At 26.9% G+C, this 19,228-nt stretch overlaps 1 protein-coding gene across 1 annotated transcript in view; it reads left to right on the plus strand.

Annotated features, from left to right (window-relative positions):
* LOC113560192 (cytokine receptor-like) overlaps positions 1 to 18,287 on the plus strand; it is a 31,665-nt gene extending 13,378 nt beyond the window's left edge. The window contains exons 4-14 of the mRNA XM_026965953.1: positions 230 to 368; positions 484 to 656; positions 817 to 974; positions 1,047 to 1,278; positions 2,548 to 2,725; positions 3,264 to 3,412; positions 3,511 to 3,677; positions 4,260 to 4,428; positions 4,578 to 4,733; positions 11,976 to 12,170; positions 18,262 to 18,287. Coding sequence (XP_026821754.1) covers positions 230 to 368; positions 484 to 656; positions 817 to 974; positions 1,047 to 1,278; positions 2,548 to 2,725; positions 3,264 to 3,412; positions 3,511 to 3,677; positions 4,260 to 4,428; positions 4,578 to 4,733; positions 11,976 to 12,157 — 1,703 coding nt within the window. The 3' untranslated portion in view covers positions 12,158 to 12,170; positions 18,262 to 18,287. The remainder of the gene's footprint in view (positions 1 to 229; positions 369 to 483; positions 657 to 816; positions 975 to 1,046; positions 1,279 to 2,547; positions 2,726 to 3,263; positions 3,413 to 3,510; positions 3,678 to 4,259; positions 4,429 to 4,577; positions 4,734 to 11,975; positions 12,171 to 18,261) is intronic.
* The last annotated feature ends 941 nt before the right edge of the window (positions 18,288 to 19,228 follow it).

The following is a 19,228-nucleotide window of genomic DNA, read 5'->3' on the forward strand; positions in this document are numbered from 1 at the left end:
GTTAGTGACTAATACGCATACGGTTATATTTAATAATATTAATAATTATTACGCTCTTAAAAGAAAAATACAGTTTTTCATGGTCGTTATCTATTATTTTTGTTTGTATAATTTATACAAATGTATGACATATGTTATTATAAAATACCGATAGATTATATTGATAAATTGTGTAAAGTATTTAGTTGTATTAGTGTTTACTGTTTTTAAATAAATCGTCTTTGTTTAGATAAACCACTCAACGTTACAAATTTTGTTTGCACCTCTAACAACTGGGAAAGTTTAACGTGTAATTGGACCAAACCGGAGAATTCGATAAAAACCACTTATAAGGTGTACTTCAGATTGGCCGGCCGTGCTTTTAGCAGGTGATTCATATGCGTTTTTTACGATAACATGATATTTATTATTTATAATTTATATTTTTTTTTCATTGTACGTGTTCTTATTTATAACATAGAAACATTTATTTTTTATTTTCAGAAGCTTCACAGCTTGTCCTACGAATTCGGATGTCCGAGAGAATTCTTGTTATTGGGATTTTTCTACTACACCGTTATACAGACAATCGTACGAGTATTATTATTTCACGATAACCGGCGAAAATGCACTGGGAAAATCGTCAATGCCAATTCGTTTTCACCACTACGCCAACAGTAAACACGCCTACATTATATATTATATTTTTATATCTGTTTGAATTTAAAAAAAAATTGTATATTATATATTACAAGCACACGCGTAACTATATTTTACTACTATTTATTCTTTTTCTTATAATTATTATTATTATTTTTTTTTTTTTTTAATGTTCAGTTATTCCCGCGAGACCCACAAAAATCGCAGCGATTGACCAAACAGAATCGAGTGTCAAGCTCACGTGGTCCATTGGAACAATGTCTTTTTATTCGCACGGAATAGTTTACAAGATTCAGTACAAATCGCAATGGGATTCCAATCCTGAACACTGGCACGTAAGTGATCAAACGCAGGTACACGCGGATAAAATTGACATTGTGGTTTGACGTACATTTTTTCCCGCATAGACTATAATCGTCAATGACAAATGCAACCAGCAATCGACATCTCACGAAACCGATTCGGTGCAAAACACGGACTGTGTGGAACACGACGGAGATCATCATTACTTCGACGTCACCGGCTTGAAATATCCGTTTGCGCGTTACGATTTTCGCATATCCCTTCGGACGGCGCTCGCTGGCGGGGACGATAAGTGGTCTGCTCCCGGTTACATCACCGTCAACACCAAACCCACGAGTAATTTTATAATAACAATTTATTTTTGCGTTTACGATGACCTATAACCTGCTCGTCGGAGATAAGTCGTATTTTGGCGAATATATATTTTGTCATACGAAAACGACGAATACTATATATAGTATATTCCAAAAGTCCCATATATCACCCTTAATATCTCCATAGAAAATCAATATATTTAAACGCGATTTTTTTTACAGTACTAAGTATGGAAATTCTGATTGAATGGCATAAAATTCAATTTTTTTTTTAGCTTTATTATAACTTGAGGATAATGCAATTTCACCTGTTTTCAAAAATCGAGACATTAATCTGTTTATAACATTGTACGATGGTTTTTTACGATCTGGATACTCAATTCCATGACTATAAGCAGCTTGTCTATGACTTTTGTTGTTTTGGAAGTAACACTTCACCATGTCGATATACTTATGTACTGAAAGTGTAAGAGACAATTTAAATATTGAATAAAATAAGTAAGAAATAAAAAGTTATAGCTAAAGACACAGTACCTACGTACTGTACATATGACACTAATAGCAGTAATAGCTATAAAGAAAGAACACAAAATAATAATTTACAAAATTGCAATATGTGTAGGTATTATTATTATAAATCGAATTAACTACAACTGTAAGATTATGTCCAATTTCGTAACTTTAGGTTCACTTCATGATAATTAAAATACTTAAAAATAGGTAACCAGTTTCGCTATTCAGCAAATGATAAGACACGGCTATTTTTATTTCTATTCAAATCAAAACTTTAATTAGAAATATAAAAGTATTGTTAAGCTGAAATATTTTATTATTAAAATGTGAAACAATTGATTTTTTTATTACAATCATTCAAAAACATAACTTGCTTTAACTTGGTCAATTTTTATTGAATTTTAATATTTTTTGTTTTTGAACTATTTTAAAAATTGTGTTCAACAAAATGGCTATCTTAAAAATTTAAAATTCTTAAACGCATAAAAATTTTTTTTGGCAATTATTGAATTTAAAAAAAAAAATTCAATTCAATCAGAATTTCCATACTTAGTACTGTAAAAAAACCACGATTAAATAAATATTGATTTTTTTATGGCGATATTAAGGGTGATTCGGGACTTATAGGACATACTATAATAGTCTCCAATATCGACAACTAATAATCTGAAATAAATTAATCGAACATCGAGTAATCTGTTGTACACAATCGCGTATAAATAATTAGATAATATTTTTGTTCGATTGAGTTGTTTAACGATCGAAATGTATTTTATAGTTCCCAAAAGACCACCGCAAACTGACATTGGAAGCTTTCAATGTGTTCCTTCGCCATCAGACAAATCCAAAAGGGACGTGTTAGTCTATTGGCAAACTATTGAAGACAACGAAAAATGTGGCGAATCGTTTGAGTATATTGCTTATTATGTTTATAAGACGGAAGATGAACAAACCATGTAAGTACCGTTCGTCGATTTCACATCGACGTTTTAAGGGGTTATGTATAGGCAATTTAAATAATTAATTAAAATGTTCATTAGAAAATTCGTTAAAAGCATTTTTAAGAACATAAGCTATATTACGGCTTTTATAATGTGATTTTAGAGCTAAATTATAAATATGAATATGAACAATTTGTTGAATGATGTATAAGTAATTTTCAAACAAAAATACAAAATACATATATTATTATTATTATTATGTATGTATGTTTTATAATATACAACTTGGTTTTACATTTTTATTATAAGTAAAAATCATATTAGTTTTTTTGTAATGGATCAATTAATTTTTACTATATTTTAGGTACTTGTAAATGTTAGATTGTACAAAATATTTTTAGTCAAAACTAAAAGCCAAAGCATCATTATGTTTTCAACTTTTAACCAGTTGCTTACGATACATACTTAAACTAATTTAATAAAATATTATCTTAATTAATCACTAACTTTAAATCATTCTCACTTATTTGAACTTTTATATTTATCAACACAGCACTCACCGTAGCGACGAAACGTATAGGAATTACGCCAAGTTCAATTGCCTCAGTACCAGCATAGGATACGAGTTTATAGTAGTATCATACAATAAAGAAGGTTTTTCTACAGAATGTTCAAAGGTTTATGTACCTAGCGAATCAGACAGTGAGTATAAATCAATCATGCATATATATATATGGTTTATTTTAAATTAATTTATATACTTTACCTAATTGTTTTTTTGTTAATTTTACTATATATAGCACTCGATAAACCAACATCGTTAAAGAAAAGTGTATTTGACAAACAAGGGATTTTCGAACTATCCTGGAAAAGCGCCGATACTCAGAAATTGTCCACTCCTAATCCACTAGATTATTATACTCTATTTTGGTGCGAAAAAGACATTGTCCATCCACAACAGTGTAATGTAAGTGAATCTATCTATTGTATGAAATACATCGATCTTAATTAATAATATACAGTTTTGCGTAGTGGTATGAATACCGATGTCGTTTTTGCTTTGATGGCGCTAAGCCTGTTACAGAATTAATATTGACACACGCGATAAAAAAAATTGGAAAAAAAAAAACTTTAAAACTATTTATTTTATTATAAAATTTGATAGATGTGTAATTATTAATTTTATATTCATTAATATTTATTAATAAAAATATAATAATTATGATACAAATTAACATAAGAAATACAAAAATAATTCAATTATCTTGGTTTTTTTTTGCATTGTTTAGTTTTGTACTTTATTTATATATATTATATACATATATACAAAATAATCTTGGACCGAAAGTAGAAATATGAAATATAATAATGTAGGTAATTAATTAATTTGTATTAATATATAATACCTACATATTATATTGCGATATAAGCAGTAATGTATTAAATCGATTATCAACGTCACTGTCAGCAACATTGATAATAATAATTATTATTATTATCCAAAATTTTTGATATTGACTGATTGTTTAAAAATGTTTGTTTTTATCAGGGTTATATGAATTGGATGCACGTGCCGATTTCAGTATCTCACTACAATACTACTGTGTTCGACAACATGGAAAAATATATTTTTGCGATTAGCGCAAACAGTGAAAATCCTTCGAGAAATGGTTTAGATAACCTTAAGGCTAGTAGTAGCGGAATGGTGTGGGAATCATGTACGTAAATATTAAACTGCATGATATGTTTTAACAAAAGAGCCTTCCTGTCAAAATCCAAAATCCAATAACAACAATTTTTTTGTATACTTTTTTTTTTATATTATCGACATTTATTTTATTGTGTAAATCGATTTATGATTGATTAGTCGATGACAATGTAAAGAACGTTTGGGTTAGTGTGATTGGTCCGACATTTGCGGGCTTGAGCTGGAAAGTCTACTGTGACGACAAGACTGGTTTAATTATTGGATATCACATATTTTACTGTCCCATAATTTCCAAAAAAAATTCCCTTTGCAAAGGTAAGAAATTTTTTAAAAATTGTAATGAGAACTTAATATTAACCTAACTTTAAAGCATTCGGTTATGGTACTTAATTTTATTCACTTCGAATATTAATACCGCACTTTGCATGAAATGAGGCAATGGGGTCTACTTATTAAATCCTTCACAATTAAATTAAATAATACCTAACCTAACCTCATCAATAATACTTTCTTTTTTACGATACATTTTTCTGCTCTGGCTATGAAATTTATTTTAAAAAATCAGTGGTATCACAATCGGGGGGAGTTTAATAGATTTTGTTGGGAAAAATATTATGTTTTACAATAATATTAATAAACGTTCATTACATTTTAATCATATTTAATTTAATATTATAGTATCATAATATTTCTTTTAATACCTTTGTATTAAAAAATATACAGTTTGAGATATTTACCTATTGGTTATTACTATTAAACATGAATGGCATTCATATTTATGATAAATAATTTAAACGCATTTTTAAATGTGTTTTCACTACGTGATAATTGTGTTAATTTTTACTTTTATGTATCAAATGTCAATATTTTTTGCGAACGATTAATATATCATCGTTTCTTAATGTATGTATTTCTCTATGATAATAATTGTAATTTTTTATTTCATAAATTATAATTTAATGTTGTATACTTAGTATTTATGACATGTTTATTTATTTAATTGAAATTAGGTACTTAATATACGTATCTGTCTAATATTAATACGGTATAAATTAGTGATGTATACAAATATAGTTTAAAATTAAAATAAATATGGAAAGAAAAATGGAACAACGGACCCTTATTAGTTATTATTGTAGAGTTTATTAAAAATCCTTAAAAAAATGCATGAAAATATGCTTATATATTAATATATTATTAATATACATATTCTTTTTGGAAAAAATGTACAACACATACAAAAATACTAAAGCAAAAAATTTAAAGTACATATATATAATATATAAATTATTAAGTATTAGTTGAAATAGTATACATTTGGAAACGTTATAAGCACTTACTCGTAGATAATTAAAATTGAATAATAATTGATGATTTTTGAACCATTGAAGCAATTCAATAAATATAATTGTCCAAAATAGTATTTTGATTAATCGCTAATCAGTATTATAATTGTGTTCATTTGAAACAAAATAAAAAAAAAAACAGTATTTAAAATTATTTTCCTTTTACTTTCAATTATTTTTTCATAATGTATTTTACCATTGAAATGTATTATTGCACTGAATGCACTGGTAAGAATTTTTTTTAACGCATGACAATTACTATTTACTTGTTTCTATGTATAGAAATACGCCCATTAATGTAACTGGCCATCAGCGTGTACTTAAGATATATTAAGTCGTTAATGCGTCGTTATATCTTTAAGTACCTAATCCCATGCAAAGTTATTCGTCTTTGCCAATAATAGTTTAGAAAACATGATGACCGCCAATTTTTATGTTCATAAAAACATTAAAATGTAAAGAAATATAAATTAATTAGGGTGCTAACAAATGTTGAAATATTATGAACATATTTTTTTCAAATATTTTTTTACTAAATTATAGTTAAAAATACAATAATACTTACAAAAAAAAAAAAAAATATTGTATTTATTTGTTCTACTTTAATTTTTGACTAACGAAATTGATTTGCACCTTACCTAGAATACTCGACGGCCATTACAAAAAAAAGAAAACATGGAAACGTCATTTCCAAACCTTAGTTACAAGTCAATTTTGTAATTGGGAAAATGGAATGGAGGTTTACATAATTGGTGATATACATTGAGCAACAAGGAATGATATTAACTCCAATCAGAGTTCCGTTAATAATGCATGAGCTTTCTAATGTTATTATAAAAAAAATTAATATCACATGTTAAAAAAATATTGCTTAATTTAAATAAGTAACTAATTTGTATTAACAAGCATTATAATTTTAAAAATGCAGTGCTAAGTAAAGCAATTTAAAATTGAAAAGCACAGTAAGTTATACTTTTTCAGAAAGATTTTTAAACAAAAATCTTGTTATATTGTACGTCTTTTCATTGTACCCATAATGTGTAGAGTGTCACGAAATAAATACATAAACAAATAATACATTTGTGCAAGAGAGTAAATTCTCTAGTATATAATGTATGCACTTATTGTTACCTTTCGTTCTTTTACAGCATGTTTTCATTTTCACTACGGTTAATGAGAAACGCTTCGTTCAATTTATTGCTTCATTTTTTATTCTACCGTATGGGAAAATCAAATTCTGTCCGGAAATTTTTCGCTCATATAAAATATATTAATTGTTGACGCACTACCACACATTTTTTCGACAAATAAAAATTAAAAAAAAAGAAATATTTTACCAAATATACTTAACTTAAATTAAACATGTTAGTTCTTATGCGAAATGGCTAAAAAGTATGAACAGTTTAAATAAAGTGGTCAATATTAATTGTGCAACAAGCAAATGCTTGTATAAATGCGTGATAATGTTGTGTACCTACGCGATAAATATATTTGTATGATCAACTAATTTCCGGCCAAAGACCGAGTGATTTAGTTGTAAGTAATGTGAATACGGTAAAATAACGGTTTTTGAGCTGACAATCACTCACAATTACCCCGATAAACGCATGCTGTAAAATAACAAATATACGTAATATACTATATTATTCCTTAAAGTTGAATTTTTTCTGCTCCTAAAATTAATGTTTATAAAAGTAAAATAACACCATTGTAAATCAAATACAATCATCTCTCCACTTAGACTCGAAGTCTTTAAGTCTTAGACTTAGAGTATAAAACGTGTTTACGAATTATTACTGCATAGACTCTATACAGTAATAATTCGTAAACACGTACATACTCCTATACTATAGGAGTTTAAACAGTCGTCAGTTAACGCAGACTTCGTGTTCTCAAAATATACCGAGTTGTTAATCCTCATATATTTAAGAACCTAATCACTACAAAGTAAATTCGGTATCAGTACATTTCACCGACACTACATTTGCCCGATACTACACTTGCCCGACAATATCAAATTAAACTATGAATAAATTTGTGTCAAAAATTATTCAAAATATTATATTATACTATGTTATTTACAAATTAATTTTACATTCAAAATTATACAACTTATAATAACACATTTCTATGAAATATAAAGTTGTGTTGTAAATATATACGGTGACACGTTAAAATATTCTGGTAAAAATATCCCGTAAACCAAATATCCCCGACAAAATATCTCGCGTAAATATTAATTTAAAATTTAAACCTTTTTATAAAAGTTACATAGATAGTAATACAATATAATTATTATTAACGTTTATAAAATAGAAAAAAATTAAATAAAAAAAAATTAAAATTATATGTTTTTCGTCAAAAAGTATTATACTTATTATAATTATTATTATACTAAGTTATGTGCTATTGCTTTTAAGTATTTATTGTTATTCGTAGTATCTACTATTTATTTGCTCATCCGTATCTTCAAATGAAGAAATAACGTTATCAATAGGTACAAAAGCAAGAGCCGATAGTTTTTTTTATTTCGTGAAACAATATTACATACGTGGAATACCTATCATTATTTACGCGGGAATATTTTGGTTTATATTTTGATGTGGAAACAATAAATATGTGTCAAAAATTAATAAGAATAAAAACATTATACTATTTACAAATTACAATTTGATGTTATAAGCGATTCCCCTTAGAAATTAGAAATTTGATCGATTTCCCTTGTCATTTATAATTGCATTAATACGTTTTATTCATCTTACTTTTTCACATAGAACGATATTATCCATGATAAAATATTCGTCTGATTTTGATTTTTTTTTTTTTTAATTATTGTACATGACAAATGTAGTTTTAGGCTAATGTAGTGTCAGGTAAAAGTTATGTCGGGTAAAAGTATTGTGGGGTAAATGGTGTCGGGCAATTGAATTGTCGGACATTCGAGTGTCGGGCAAACATATCAGACCCAGTAAATTCGTTTATTTAATTGTTGTGTTAATTGAAACTAATCATATAAAATGTCCAGTATTTACCGATATTTGTATGTATGCAATGAGAATATATTGGTATTATTCCACACCCAAAAGTAATATTATAACGCAAGAAAACAATAATGAGATTAGCTTGGTTAGCAAATAAAAAATAATAATATATTTTTAATGACAACGTTTTTCAATTGAAAATCACAAACCGTATTTTTGTCGTGTCAAATTAATAGTAATTAAATAAACATTAAAATTTTTGGAATAACTTTAGTTTCAATACAACCTACGTGTTACGATATTAGGATAAAAAATATAATGACTTATCAATAAAATTAGAAAAGTTTGTACACATTAGGCAACGAACTATACAATATGAACCAGATTCAGTAAGTACATCAAACGAAAAATTGGTATCATACTTAACCTGTATGTATACTTTTATTAAAAAATGATAGATTATTTTACTTTGACATCTTTTACAACATCGGACTTCGATACCATTTTATAAAATAGCTATAGCATGAATTAATATGTCTACTTTGTTTTACATCCCAAGAATATTTAATAAAATATGTTGATTTTCTTACACTTACTACCTACCTACATTAATTTCATGTTTTCTTGTAACATTTATGATTAATATCAATTTATATTGTATCTAATTATATTGTTTATCAACCATTGAACAATTCAACAATAATTGGAACACAGGTAATATAAGTACCTATACATTTATAATAATACAATATATTGTGTGTATGCAACTATAAGCTGTGCCCGTACACTTCGTTACCCGTACAAAACGCATTTGTGTAAAATACTGTTACTGTTCAATGTACATATAATCATATATCGCTGAAATAAACCGTATAGTTATTTTATTTTATGATTGAAATTGAAAACGTATTTTTCTAAATATATTGTGAATAGATAATATTAATTCATAAATTACAATTAGTCATTAGTGCTAGAACTTAGAGAAGATTTCAAATTTGAATACAATATATTTTGATAACATAGTTGATAACTAATAAATGGTGAGTGCGGGTACTCAAATGTTTTTCACGTCATATTTTGATTTGTATTTAGCTTATTTTGTATCCTTGACTTCTTTTTCATATTATTATAATTTTTCTATGTACATTCATTTGTTTATAATATAATTTTAATATAATTGCCGTCCGTTGGAGGGAGGTCGTGACGCGTATTGAGTTTTTTATGAGATTAACTAAAAAACCGTATACAAAAAAACGATACAAAAAAAAAAAACGAACCTAATGACACAGACACAATATTATTGCACTGTTCTCTTGTAATATGTCAATGGCATGTATTTTATTTAAAAGTTATTAATACAAAAATTCGGTGTACTTAGTGTTGGTGTATGCGCAGTGCGTAAGATTATTTTTATCGACAAACTTCTCGGGACAATTATTCATATCTATACGCCGATATCAAACACATCCGTGGTCATTATAACCGCACATTTTACACCGTTCAATACTGCACACATTTATTTCATTTTTAAAAAGGGAAATTTGAAAGTTCGATAGTTTAAAACCGCACACATTTGATTGACCGTCAAAAATTAAGCAACAAAATCATAAAATAGGTTTTCATCTGGACGAGTAGCCATAATCTCGACAAACGCCTTAGGAATCAAATGTGATGGTAAATAAGGCGACCCCAAAAATAGTTTTAACCATAATCCAGATTGTGAATTTTTATGATTGTAATTTTTTTTTAATATTATGGAATATAACTGATTTTTTTGTACAATCCCGAAAGTTTTATTTTTATAATTTTGCGAACTTGATTAAATATGGTTAACTTGTTTGCGGTACTATACGATAATGTTATTTTAGATCAATGTATACGTTATCAATATAAATCAATGTGTGCGGTATTGAACGGGTTGATCTGGGGAAAGTATGGGGGATTAAGGTATAAAAGTGTGCGGTTTTGAACGAAGAACTTTTTTTGAAAGTGTGCGGTTATGAACTACAACGCATAATTTGACTGACAAAAAAGTCAGGTTGCATGTAGCTGAAAACCTGCAGGCTACCGCCAATATTATAGGTATACAATTTACTCGTTAAATATTAAAAGTATTTGGGGAGAGCCACCCTCAACACCTAGGGGTTTAAAACATAGCCTATGACCTATTTCAGATCTACCAAATATACACAAAAAATTTTATGAAAATAGGTCAAGCCGTTTCAATATAATATACAATGCCTGGAAGCTATCCAAAATCGTTTCCTTCATTATCCTACAAATGTAGTACTCTGCGACCTGCGCCAACCACATTCACAATATAAGCCGTTATTACTCACTAAATACAAATAGCCTTGTTGTTTCAAAGAAACATATGTGATTTGAAATTTTTATTCAGATTGGTCAATGACTACGTATTATACTGTCTGGAATTGCTTAATTTTATAAAAGAATTTCCCCCGATGACAAACTTGTTCTACTTATACTTTTTATACTAATTTGCACAAAACTAACTATACCATAAATGTTCCACTAAATAGATCCGCTAGATTAGCTAATAATTCCCGAATTCATTTATTTAATTTTAACTTATTTTATAATTATATTATTAGATATACCATATCATCTTAGATATTTTCTTTTTTACTTGTTATTCAATTCTACTGTTTCTTAATTTAATTTTATTATTATTACACATATTATTTATATAAAATGCAGTGGGATTTTAGTCTGTTTAAATTAACAAAAAATAATAATTATTATTATAATTAATACGGGAATATATGTATAGAAAAAATATTTTAATTAATATTCAGTCTTAGTTTGAAAAATTCAACAATGAGAAAAATCACAGTACTCAATATTTATTACAAAAATAATCAAAATATATAATACTCATAATTATATGTATATACGACTGTATATGAGTATAGGTATACATTAAAAAATAAATTTAAGTCAATCAATAAATTAAAACTTGACAAGGACTTCTGCACTCCGCGAAAACATTAATATTTTTTAAGAAAACTTCTAGGTTTAAAACATACTAATAAATAACAATATAAACACTGAACATGATAAATTATGTATAATACGTATTTATTTATAAACCTTGGCAAATTAAATGTAGACCCTTAAAATTTCTATTGAGAGTAATATTTTTTTTTCGTCATGTGTTATTCTATTTTCCTTGTGACTATTATAATTGAAATTTTTTTTATTCGTTTCAGAACCAATGATAATGAAAACAGTGAATGAATTTCATCCCGATGATTGCAAAGGTTCTATACTAGTTTCAAATTTAAAACCCCACACGGAATATTTAGTGGCCATTGCGATTGTTACGGATAACGACCAAACTATGAATTTTGATATTGTCATCAACACATTACATGGAACAATATTAAAATGAAAATATTACGAAAGTAATCAAGTATAAGTATATTATTATAATTTTTTTCACTATTACATCTACTGTTTATCAAAATCCTATTATTAGTATTATTATTATTATTATTATTATTATTATTATTATTATTATATACCGGTGTTTACTAGTTGCAGTAAAAATAAAAAATTAAGTATACTATAGTTGCGGTCAACCAACAAAAAGGTTACCTACTAATTGTGGTCATTCAATAAAAATGTTACTTACTGATTGCGGTCACTCAATTGTTGGTCTTGGTGAAATTCTTTTTGCGCTTATATCCAACTATTGAGGTACAAAAGCGCAAAAATAAATAAATATTTCTTAAATGTTTTTATATTTAAAAAATAACATTGATAGATTCAGATGAAGTTTAATATTATAATTATTGTATTGTATTTTATTGTAACAAACTATGGTGACGGCTAATAATCATTTTAGATAACTACATATACATTATACAGTATATATACCGGCGGTTCCCAACCTATTGGTCGTGGACCATATAATATTGACATTGCTAACGTATATATTTAAAATAATATAATTATATATTTGTATTGTATACCGAATAATATTATATACATACGTACATATGCTAATATGCTATTATTCATTTGTTCATTTCATCAGTGGGCCTCAAAGATTTTTTTATAAAATTGGTAGTCCGCATAACTAAAAAGATTGGGAACCTTTGGTATATACAGTATAAACTTATAACAAGGGGTATTTGATAAGTCTAACTTAACTCCAATAGCATGTTAGATAAACGCATATTTCAAACATGGAACTTATACATAAAAAAAAAACATTTCCAGATTGGACTACCTAAAAACTGTGGGCTTTAAATTTAATTTTTTAGGTACTCATAAATAATATCATACTTATTACTACTAATAATATATAATTTTAATACAAAATTGTTTAACTCATTTTATTATCACTCTAAAAGCTCAGTATTTATTGTGGCTACAACTTAGATATTACCCTGAGACATAGCCAGCATTTTTTTTTTATGGGGGGAGCTAAATACTTTTAACTAGAATTATTAAAAATCAAATCAAGAACAAAACAACAATACTGATAATAACATATTAACGTTGATTTGCCGTTAACATATTATTTACTATTTTAAATAACTTAAATTTGTAAAACAATTTCCATATTTAAATTTAAATATTTCAAAACAATATAAAAAATACAGCCAATGGGGGAACTTTAGCCCCTATAGCCCCCCCCCCTTGGCTACGCCACTGATATTACCTACAATTGCAATGACCGCAACTGTTATATGTAAAATCACCCACAACTGCGAGCGTATGTAATTTATGCCAAAAACAACCTAAAGAAAAAATATTTATGTAATTTGCTCCACATTTCAAAATATAATTGGTAATTTGCGCCACTTTTAAGGTTGTAGTTTGCGCCACATAAAACTAAATAAAATGACATTATATAATCTGCACCATTTTGTGTTCAAAATGTAATTTGCGCCACTTTTAAATAACTAAACAATTTTTTTTACAAATTAACATATAATATTTTTAATCATTGATCAATCTCAAGTTAATTTTAATAATTATACATTTCTTGAAAATTATTTTAAAAAGTATTAAATTATACAACTACTTACAATTCCTGTAATTAAAAAAACATATAAAAATCAGTCATATTATAACTATAAATAAATGTATATAAGTATATAATAACTAAAAAAAATTATTTTTACAAATTAACATATTGTATTTTTAATAATTGATTAATTAATATCATTTTAATAGTTATACATTTTTAGAAAATTATTAAAAGTAATTAAAAAAAAATATTAAATAAGTATAATTCCAATGCATACAATTCATTATAGTTATAAACTTATAAATAAATATATATAAGTATACTTAAATTCTAACAATTGGAGTTAAAAGTGTAGCGCAGATTACATATTTTATTTAGTTTTCTGTCGTTGCGCAAATTACTGAAATTATTTTTAGATGTGGAAGTACATGTTATATTTTTATATTTTGGCGCAAATTACATACATACTTAAATTTATCTATTGGTAGAGCAAAATACCATTTCCCACAACTGCAACTAGTATGCAGCCATATTTACTATTTTTATTTATATATTATTATAATATTATGTGTGTACCTGAAGAGAATAAATTTCGTTTAAGGCAATTTAATATTTTAATAATATAACTATTTAATATCATTGTTTAAAAATGTATAACCTACAATTATATTTATATTATAAGATTCATTAAACGTTGTATTTTTATATTATATTAATAATTTATACTTAAGTGAAAATTTAGATAACGTTTGTAAAAAAATGAAATGAAATGCTCTTAAAAATCGTATTATAATATGGTACGCATAAAATTATGCACTGATTGGCGATTGCTTACTAATAATACACTATATAATACAGTAATATCGTTTACGTCAATAATAGGCGTTTGGTTTTAAATTATTTATTTGTCATAAGCCTCAAGATTAGTTGAAAAGTGTTAAATAAACAATATTGCAGTAAATAACAATATAAAAACATTACCATTTTAGTTTACGCACTTTTTACACAAATTCATGTTCTTTTTTCACTTGAAAATCATAGTTTTTAAATATATATAATAACTGTAAAAGCCTAACTAACCAATAGAGTTTTTTTTTTCCATTACCTGTTAAATTTGTAAATAATTGTATAGTTGAACATTTAAAACAAGATCTCTCTTAAGTATCGTTAACGAATTAAAGTGTGTAAAGTAAGTTCCCTATCCTTATTAATACTATTGCGTATAAAACATTTCTTACCGTCAAACATTAAAGCGTGTAAATTGAATTGCTTACCCAATAAATTGCAATAGCTTTTTATTATTGGTATGATTGACATTAAAATGGTCTTTTAGATATTTTCAATTTCGTGTTTATACATTAACCTAACTTATTATAGAGGTTGACAAACTGTTTTCGCTCAAAATCGTCTTTCATATGCAGTGATTTATCATTGAATTCTAATTTAACCTATACATTACAATGTCTTACTCCTCAACAACGAGGCCTCCTCGACACCTATACTATAGATACAGCAGTGAATTAACTAAATTCTCGTTTATTGTATTATTATGTAGTAAACATGTTGTTTCAACTATCAACTTCATTATTATTATAGATTAACGCATATAAATAATATGTATAAATATGCACGAATCATAATAAATAGAGAGTTATACATTTTTTGTATTTCACAATAATTGGAAATTATTGCTTAATTTATATTTTATTCATACTCATATAATAGTAATCAATAATTTATGTTTTAATATTGGTACATATAATTAATTTATGTACCAATATATGTTTGATCTTATTATATAGTTTAAATTTAAAACTTAATCTCAGTGTATTCATCTTGTATTCAGGAAGATGTGAATTTATATTATATGTTTTTCTAGATAAAACTCTTTGGGACATAGAAAATAAATTTAGCTTTCAAATTATGTTCATCTAAATATTAAGTTAAATATATATAATAAAATATATTCTAATATGAATATTAATATGTTACTAGTAATTGTGGGACTGTTTGTCTGTCTATATCATAACATATTTGTATTTTATACAGTCAATAAGGACACCCATGAGAGCAAGACTACTGTGTTTTTAACCATAATTTTCGTTTAAAAAATTAATTACAGTAATCAGAAGATAATAGTGAGATTTATACTGCACCCACAGTAACTAATTTATTGTGTCCGTTACCTACCACAGTTATTATATTATTGTGAATTACTCATTGTATCACGAAAACAGGGACAGGAAATTAATTTTAAACGTCATCTAGGATATTTTTTTTGTATTATATCAATGTTGAATTAAATGTTCAAACATCTATAAAATGTTCATAATGGCAAATCCAACAAAATATGTAATGTACTTATTATCATAAAAACCTAATTGTTAAAAAAGGACTAGTTAAAGAACGCTTAACAAAAAACGTCAACCTATTAAAGTAGTAATATATATATTTTGGCCAAGTCAAACGCCTCACTCAAGTTCTATTTTAATAAGTAATAATAGTACTTTTTTATTTTTATTGTTTCATAAAATTTACTAGAAACCTAACGAGTAATGGTTGATGGAAAAGATAAAACTTAGAAAAAAAAATATTTAGACTCCTTCCCGAAATAGTTTGTCTATCGAAGTACAAATATCTATATTGCGGTAATGTCTGTTTATGCCTCTTTAAAAAATATGTTGATAGCGAAGTACGAAAATCATACTTAGGTATCTGTACCAGTTATTGAAAACGCACAAGAAGCCAATTCAGATACTACTGACCAACTATTAAGCAAAAAAAAAAGAAATGAAATAAAAAGCATTGTTGTCCGTTGAAATAGGAGTGAAGTGAGACTAAACATTATAGAATAGATTTAGTAACAATGTACAGATATTACTACTTTTATATAGAATGATTTTTAATGTCAAGTATTTTTTAACTTGACATTTTTAATGATTATATTTTTGACGGGGATATATGATTTTATATTGTTTGAAATACTTTAATACTACATTTTCAAATATTATAACATAAACTGATTTCTTTAGAGCTAATCTGACTTTTTAAACGGTGGTCCATATTTTTAATTTCGTATTCTTAATTAATGCTGATAAACATACAAACATAAAGATTATTTAACTTATGATGTAATATTCTTTATAATTTAGTAAGAAAATGAAATGGAAGTGAACATTTTATTAAATTGTAATATATACATAAATAATAAAATATAAGGACTACATTTCAAGGGGAAAAGGTTATAAATTTATAATATGTTTTATTTATTTCTCCTGGTTTTAAAAGAACTATATAAGGCTAAGAAATAATCAAGACGTTGGTTGTAACAAATAACGAATATCGAACAAATTGTTGTAGTAAAAACGGTGTGTCGGCCGTCGGGGGTGACGCGTCCGTGTGTTCGTCGTTGGCCGTAACAATAGGACAATAGGACAGATATTTTCGTATGATGGTGCGCATCAGGCGGTGTTACAATACAATCGAGACCAATTGTCAACAAATCAAAGAAATAATATTTTGTACCTTATATACAAACGAATAAAGATTGAGAACAATTTTTCGATCGATGTTGTCGTTTATTTTAATTTTTAGCAATAAAGTATAAAGATGATAAATGCGATTTCGCGGTTTACGTATTAGATATTCTAGTATTCTACTGTAAATAGGTGTCAATATTGCCTATAGTCGTATTTTTTGGATAAGCCAAATTCAGATGTTTTGTGGATAGCAGTAACAGCGTTATATACCTAGTGTTTATAATGGAGCATTTTAAAATTAACCTAACCTAACGCGGAACCGAACTTATATTATTAAATAATTATATAAATAAACATTTGTATAAGACACCGCAAATACGGGTTAATGAAATTAAAATATTTCAATAAAAAATAAGTTTTAAGAACTACCAATGGGACAGACGTTTTTATAACTGTAAATTTTTTTTTAAACGAAAAAGAAAATCTGTATTATATGTTAATTTTTTAATATGGTACATATTAAAATTTAATATCAGTTATACAATTTTGTATTTTCAACCAATGCGGCAATGTTGCATAAAAGTTAACTATAAAAAGTTAGCAGGTATAAACGTTCTTCAGAGAGTCATTAAAAAATGTACGGTCGACAAGGACCGTTCTCAATCGTGCTATACCCGAATCAGAGGGCCTTTGTCGTCGACGGTGTGTTGCGCGTAAAACGGACGGGGGTCCCCGCTTGTTCCGTAGATGGACGTGGTAGAGAGTCGGCCGTTCAGTTTTTGTGTCCCATAGTGACGATGGGAAGAAAAGTATAAGATAATTTATACTGCTTGTAAATTACATTTTTACTACTATTGCGGACCTATATAAAATATTTGAATGAAAAATTGATAAACAGTAGTACAACCCGGCGCCACAATAAAACAAGTTACATATCGTGATAATATATTTAATTATGTATCAACGAACCTGTTTTTTTTTTGTTTGTATGTACGATGTCGGTCGTGGCCACGAACACAATATATCAAAATTCAGATCCCCCGCTCCGCGGTCAATCAACGGGCACTATTTCATACACAATTTCACTTGCACTTGGTAACCAATATGATTGACATATTTTACTGTCAATAATGTAACAAGTCAAAATGTCAATTAAAATTATTTTTTAGTATAAAACTAGAATATTAAAATATCGCTACTTTATTTATAAATATATAAAATCAGTGGCGTATTTATGGGGTGGAGATTGACCCTCCTCCACTCTAAAAATAATAATGTAAAGACTTCAAATTTTAAACAAGTCAATATTTAATAATATGTATAATAATTTGTTCATTATGAAAATTCCATACAGCACTCACACCTACCTCGTGTATGAATAATCGTATGTGGGATATGATGAGTTGGATCGATCGATAGAAAGTCGAAATACAGGCAATTAATGTATTCGTAGAAAAAACTATTTACTACTAATTTTTGAGACCGTCCGACGTTCACCATTTTGGATTTCTGTGACTATTATTAGTAATATTTATTTTATCGACTGTTCTTCAGTATCCAATTTTTCTTGTCATTAAGCCATCCTCGAGTTTTGATGAATGCCGACGACAAAATTATTTCACTTTTATGACCCACCCCCCCCCCAAAAAAAAAAGGTTTGTTTATGTGTCACTGTATAAGACTATACTGTTTTTGTATTAACGTTGGAGTTTCATTCATCCCATCGCATCAGGTCTTGCAAACTTATAATTAATTAAAAAAATATTTTAATATTTTCAAATGAAATTGAATGATGCAACCAATAGTTATAGAAGCATAATCTACGACACCATAGCATTATAACGACGAGGTTGTTCGTCTACCTATCTATCTATCTATCTTCGGTTAGAAGTGTTGTTGATAAACAACAAAATAACTTATTTCTAGCATTACTAAGAACTTTTCGACTTTAGTGATCGGTTAGGTTAACAATTTGGAATGATTTGATCGATCTGATATAATA

Source organism: Rhopalosiphum maidis, chromosome 3 (assembly GCF_003676215.2).
Source record: "Rhopalosiphum maidis isolate BTI-1 chromosome 3, ASM367621v3, whole genome shotgun sequence".
Taxonomy (NCBI): Eukaryota; Metazoa; Arthropoda; class Insecta; order Hemiptera; family Aphididae; genus Rhopalosiphum; species Rhopalosiphum maidis.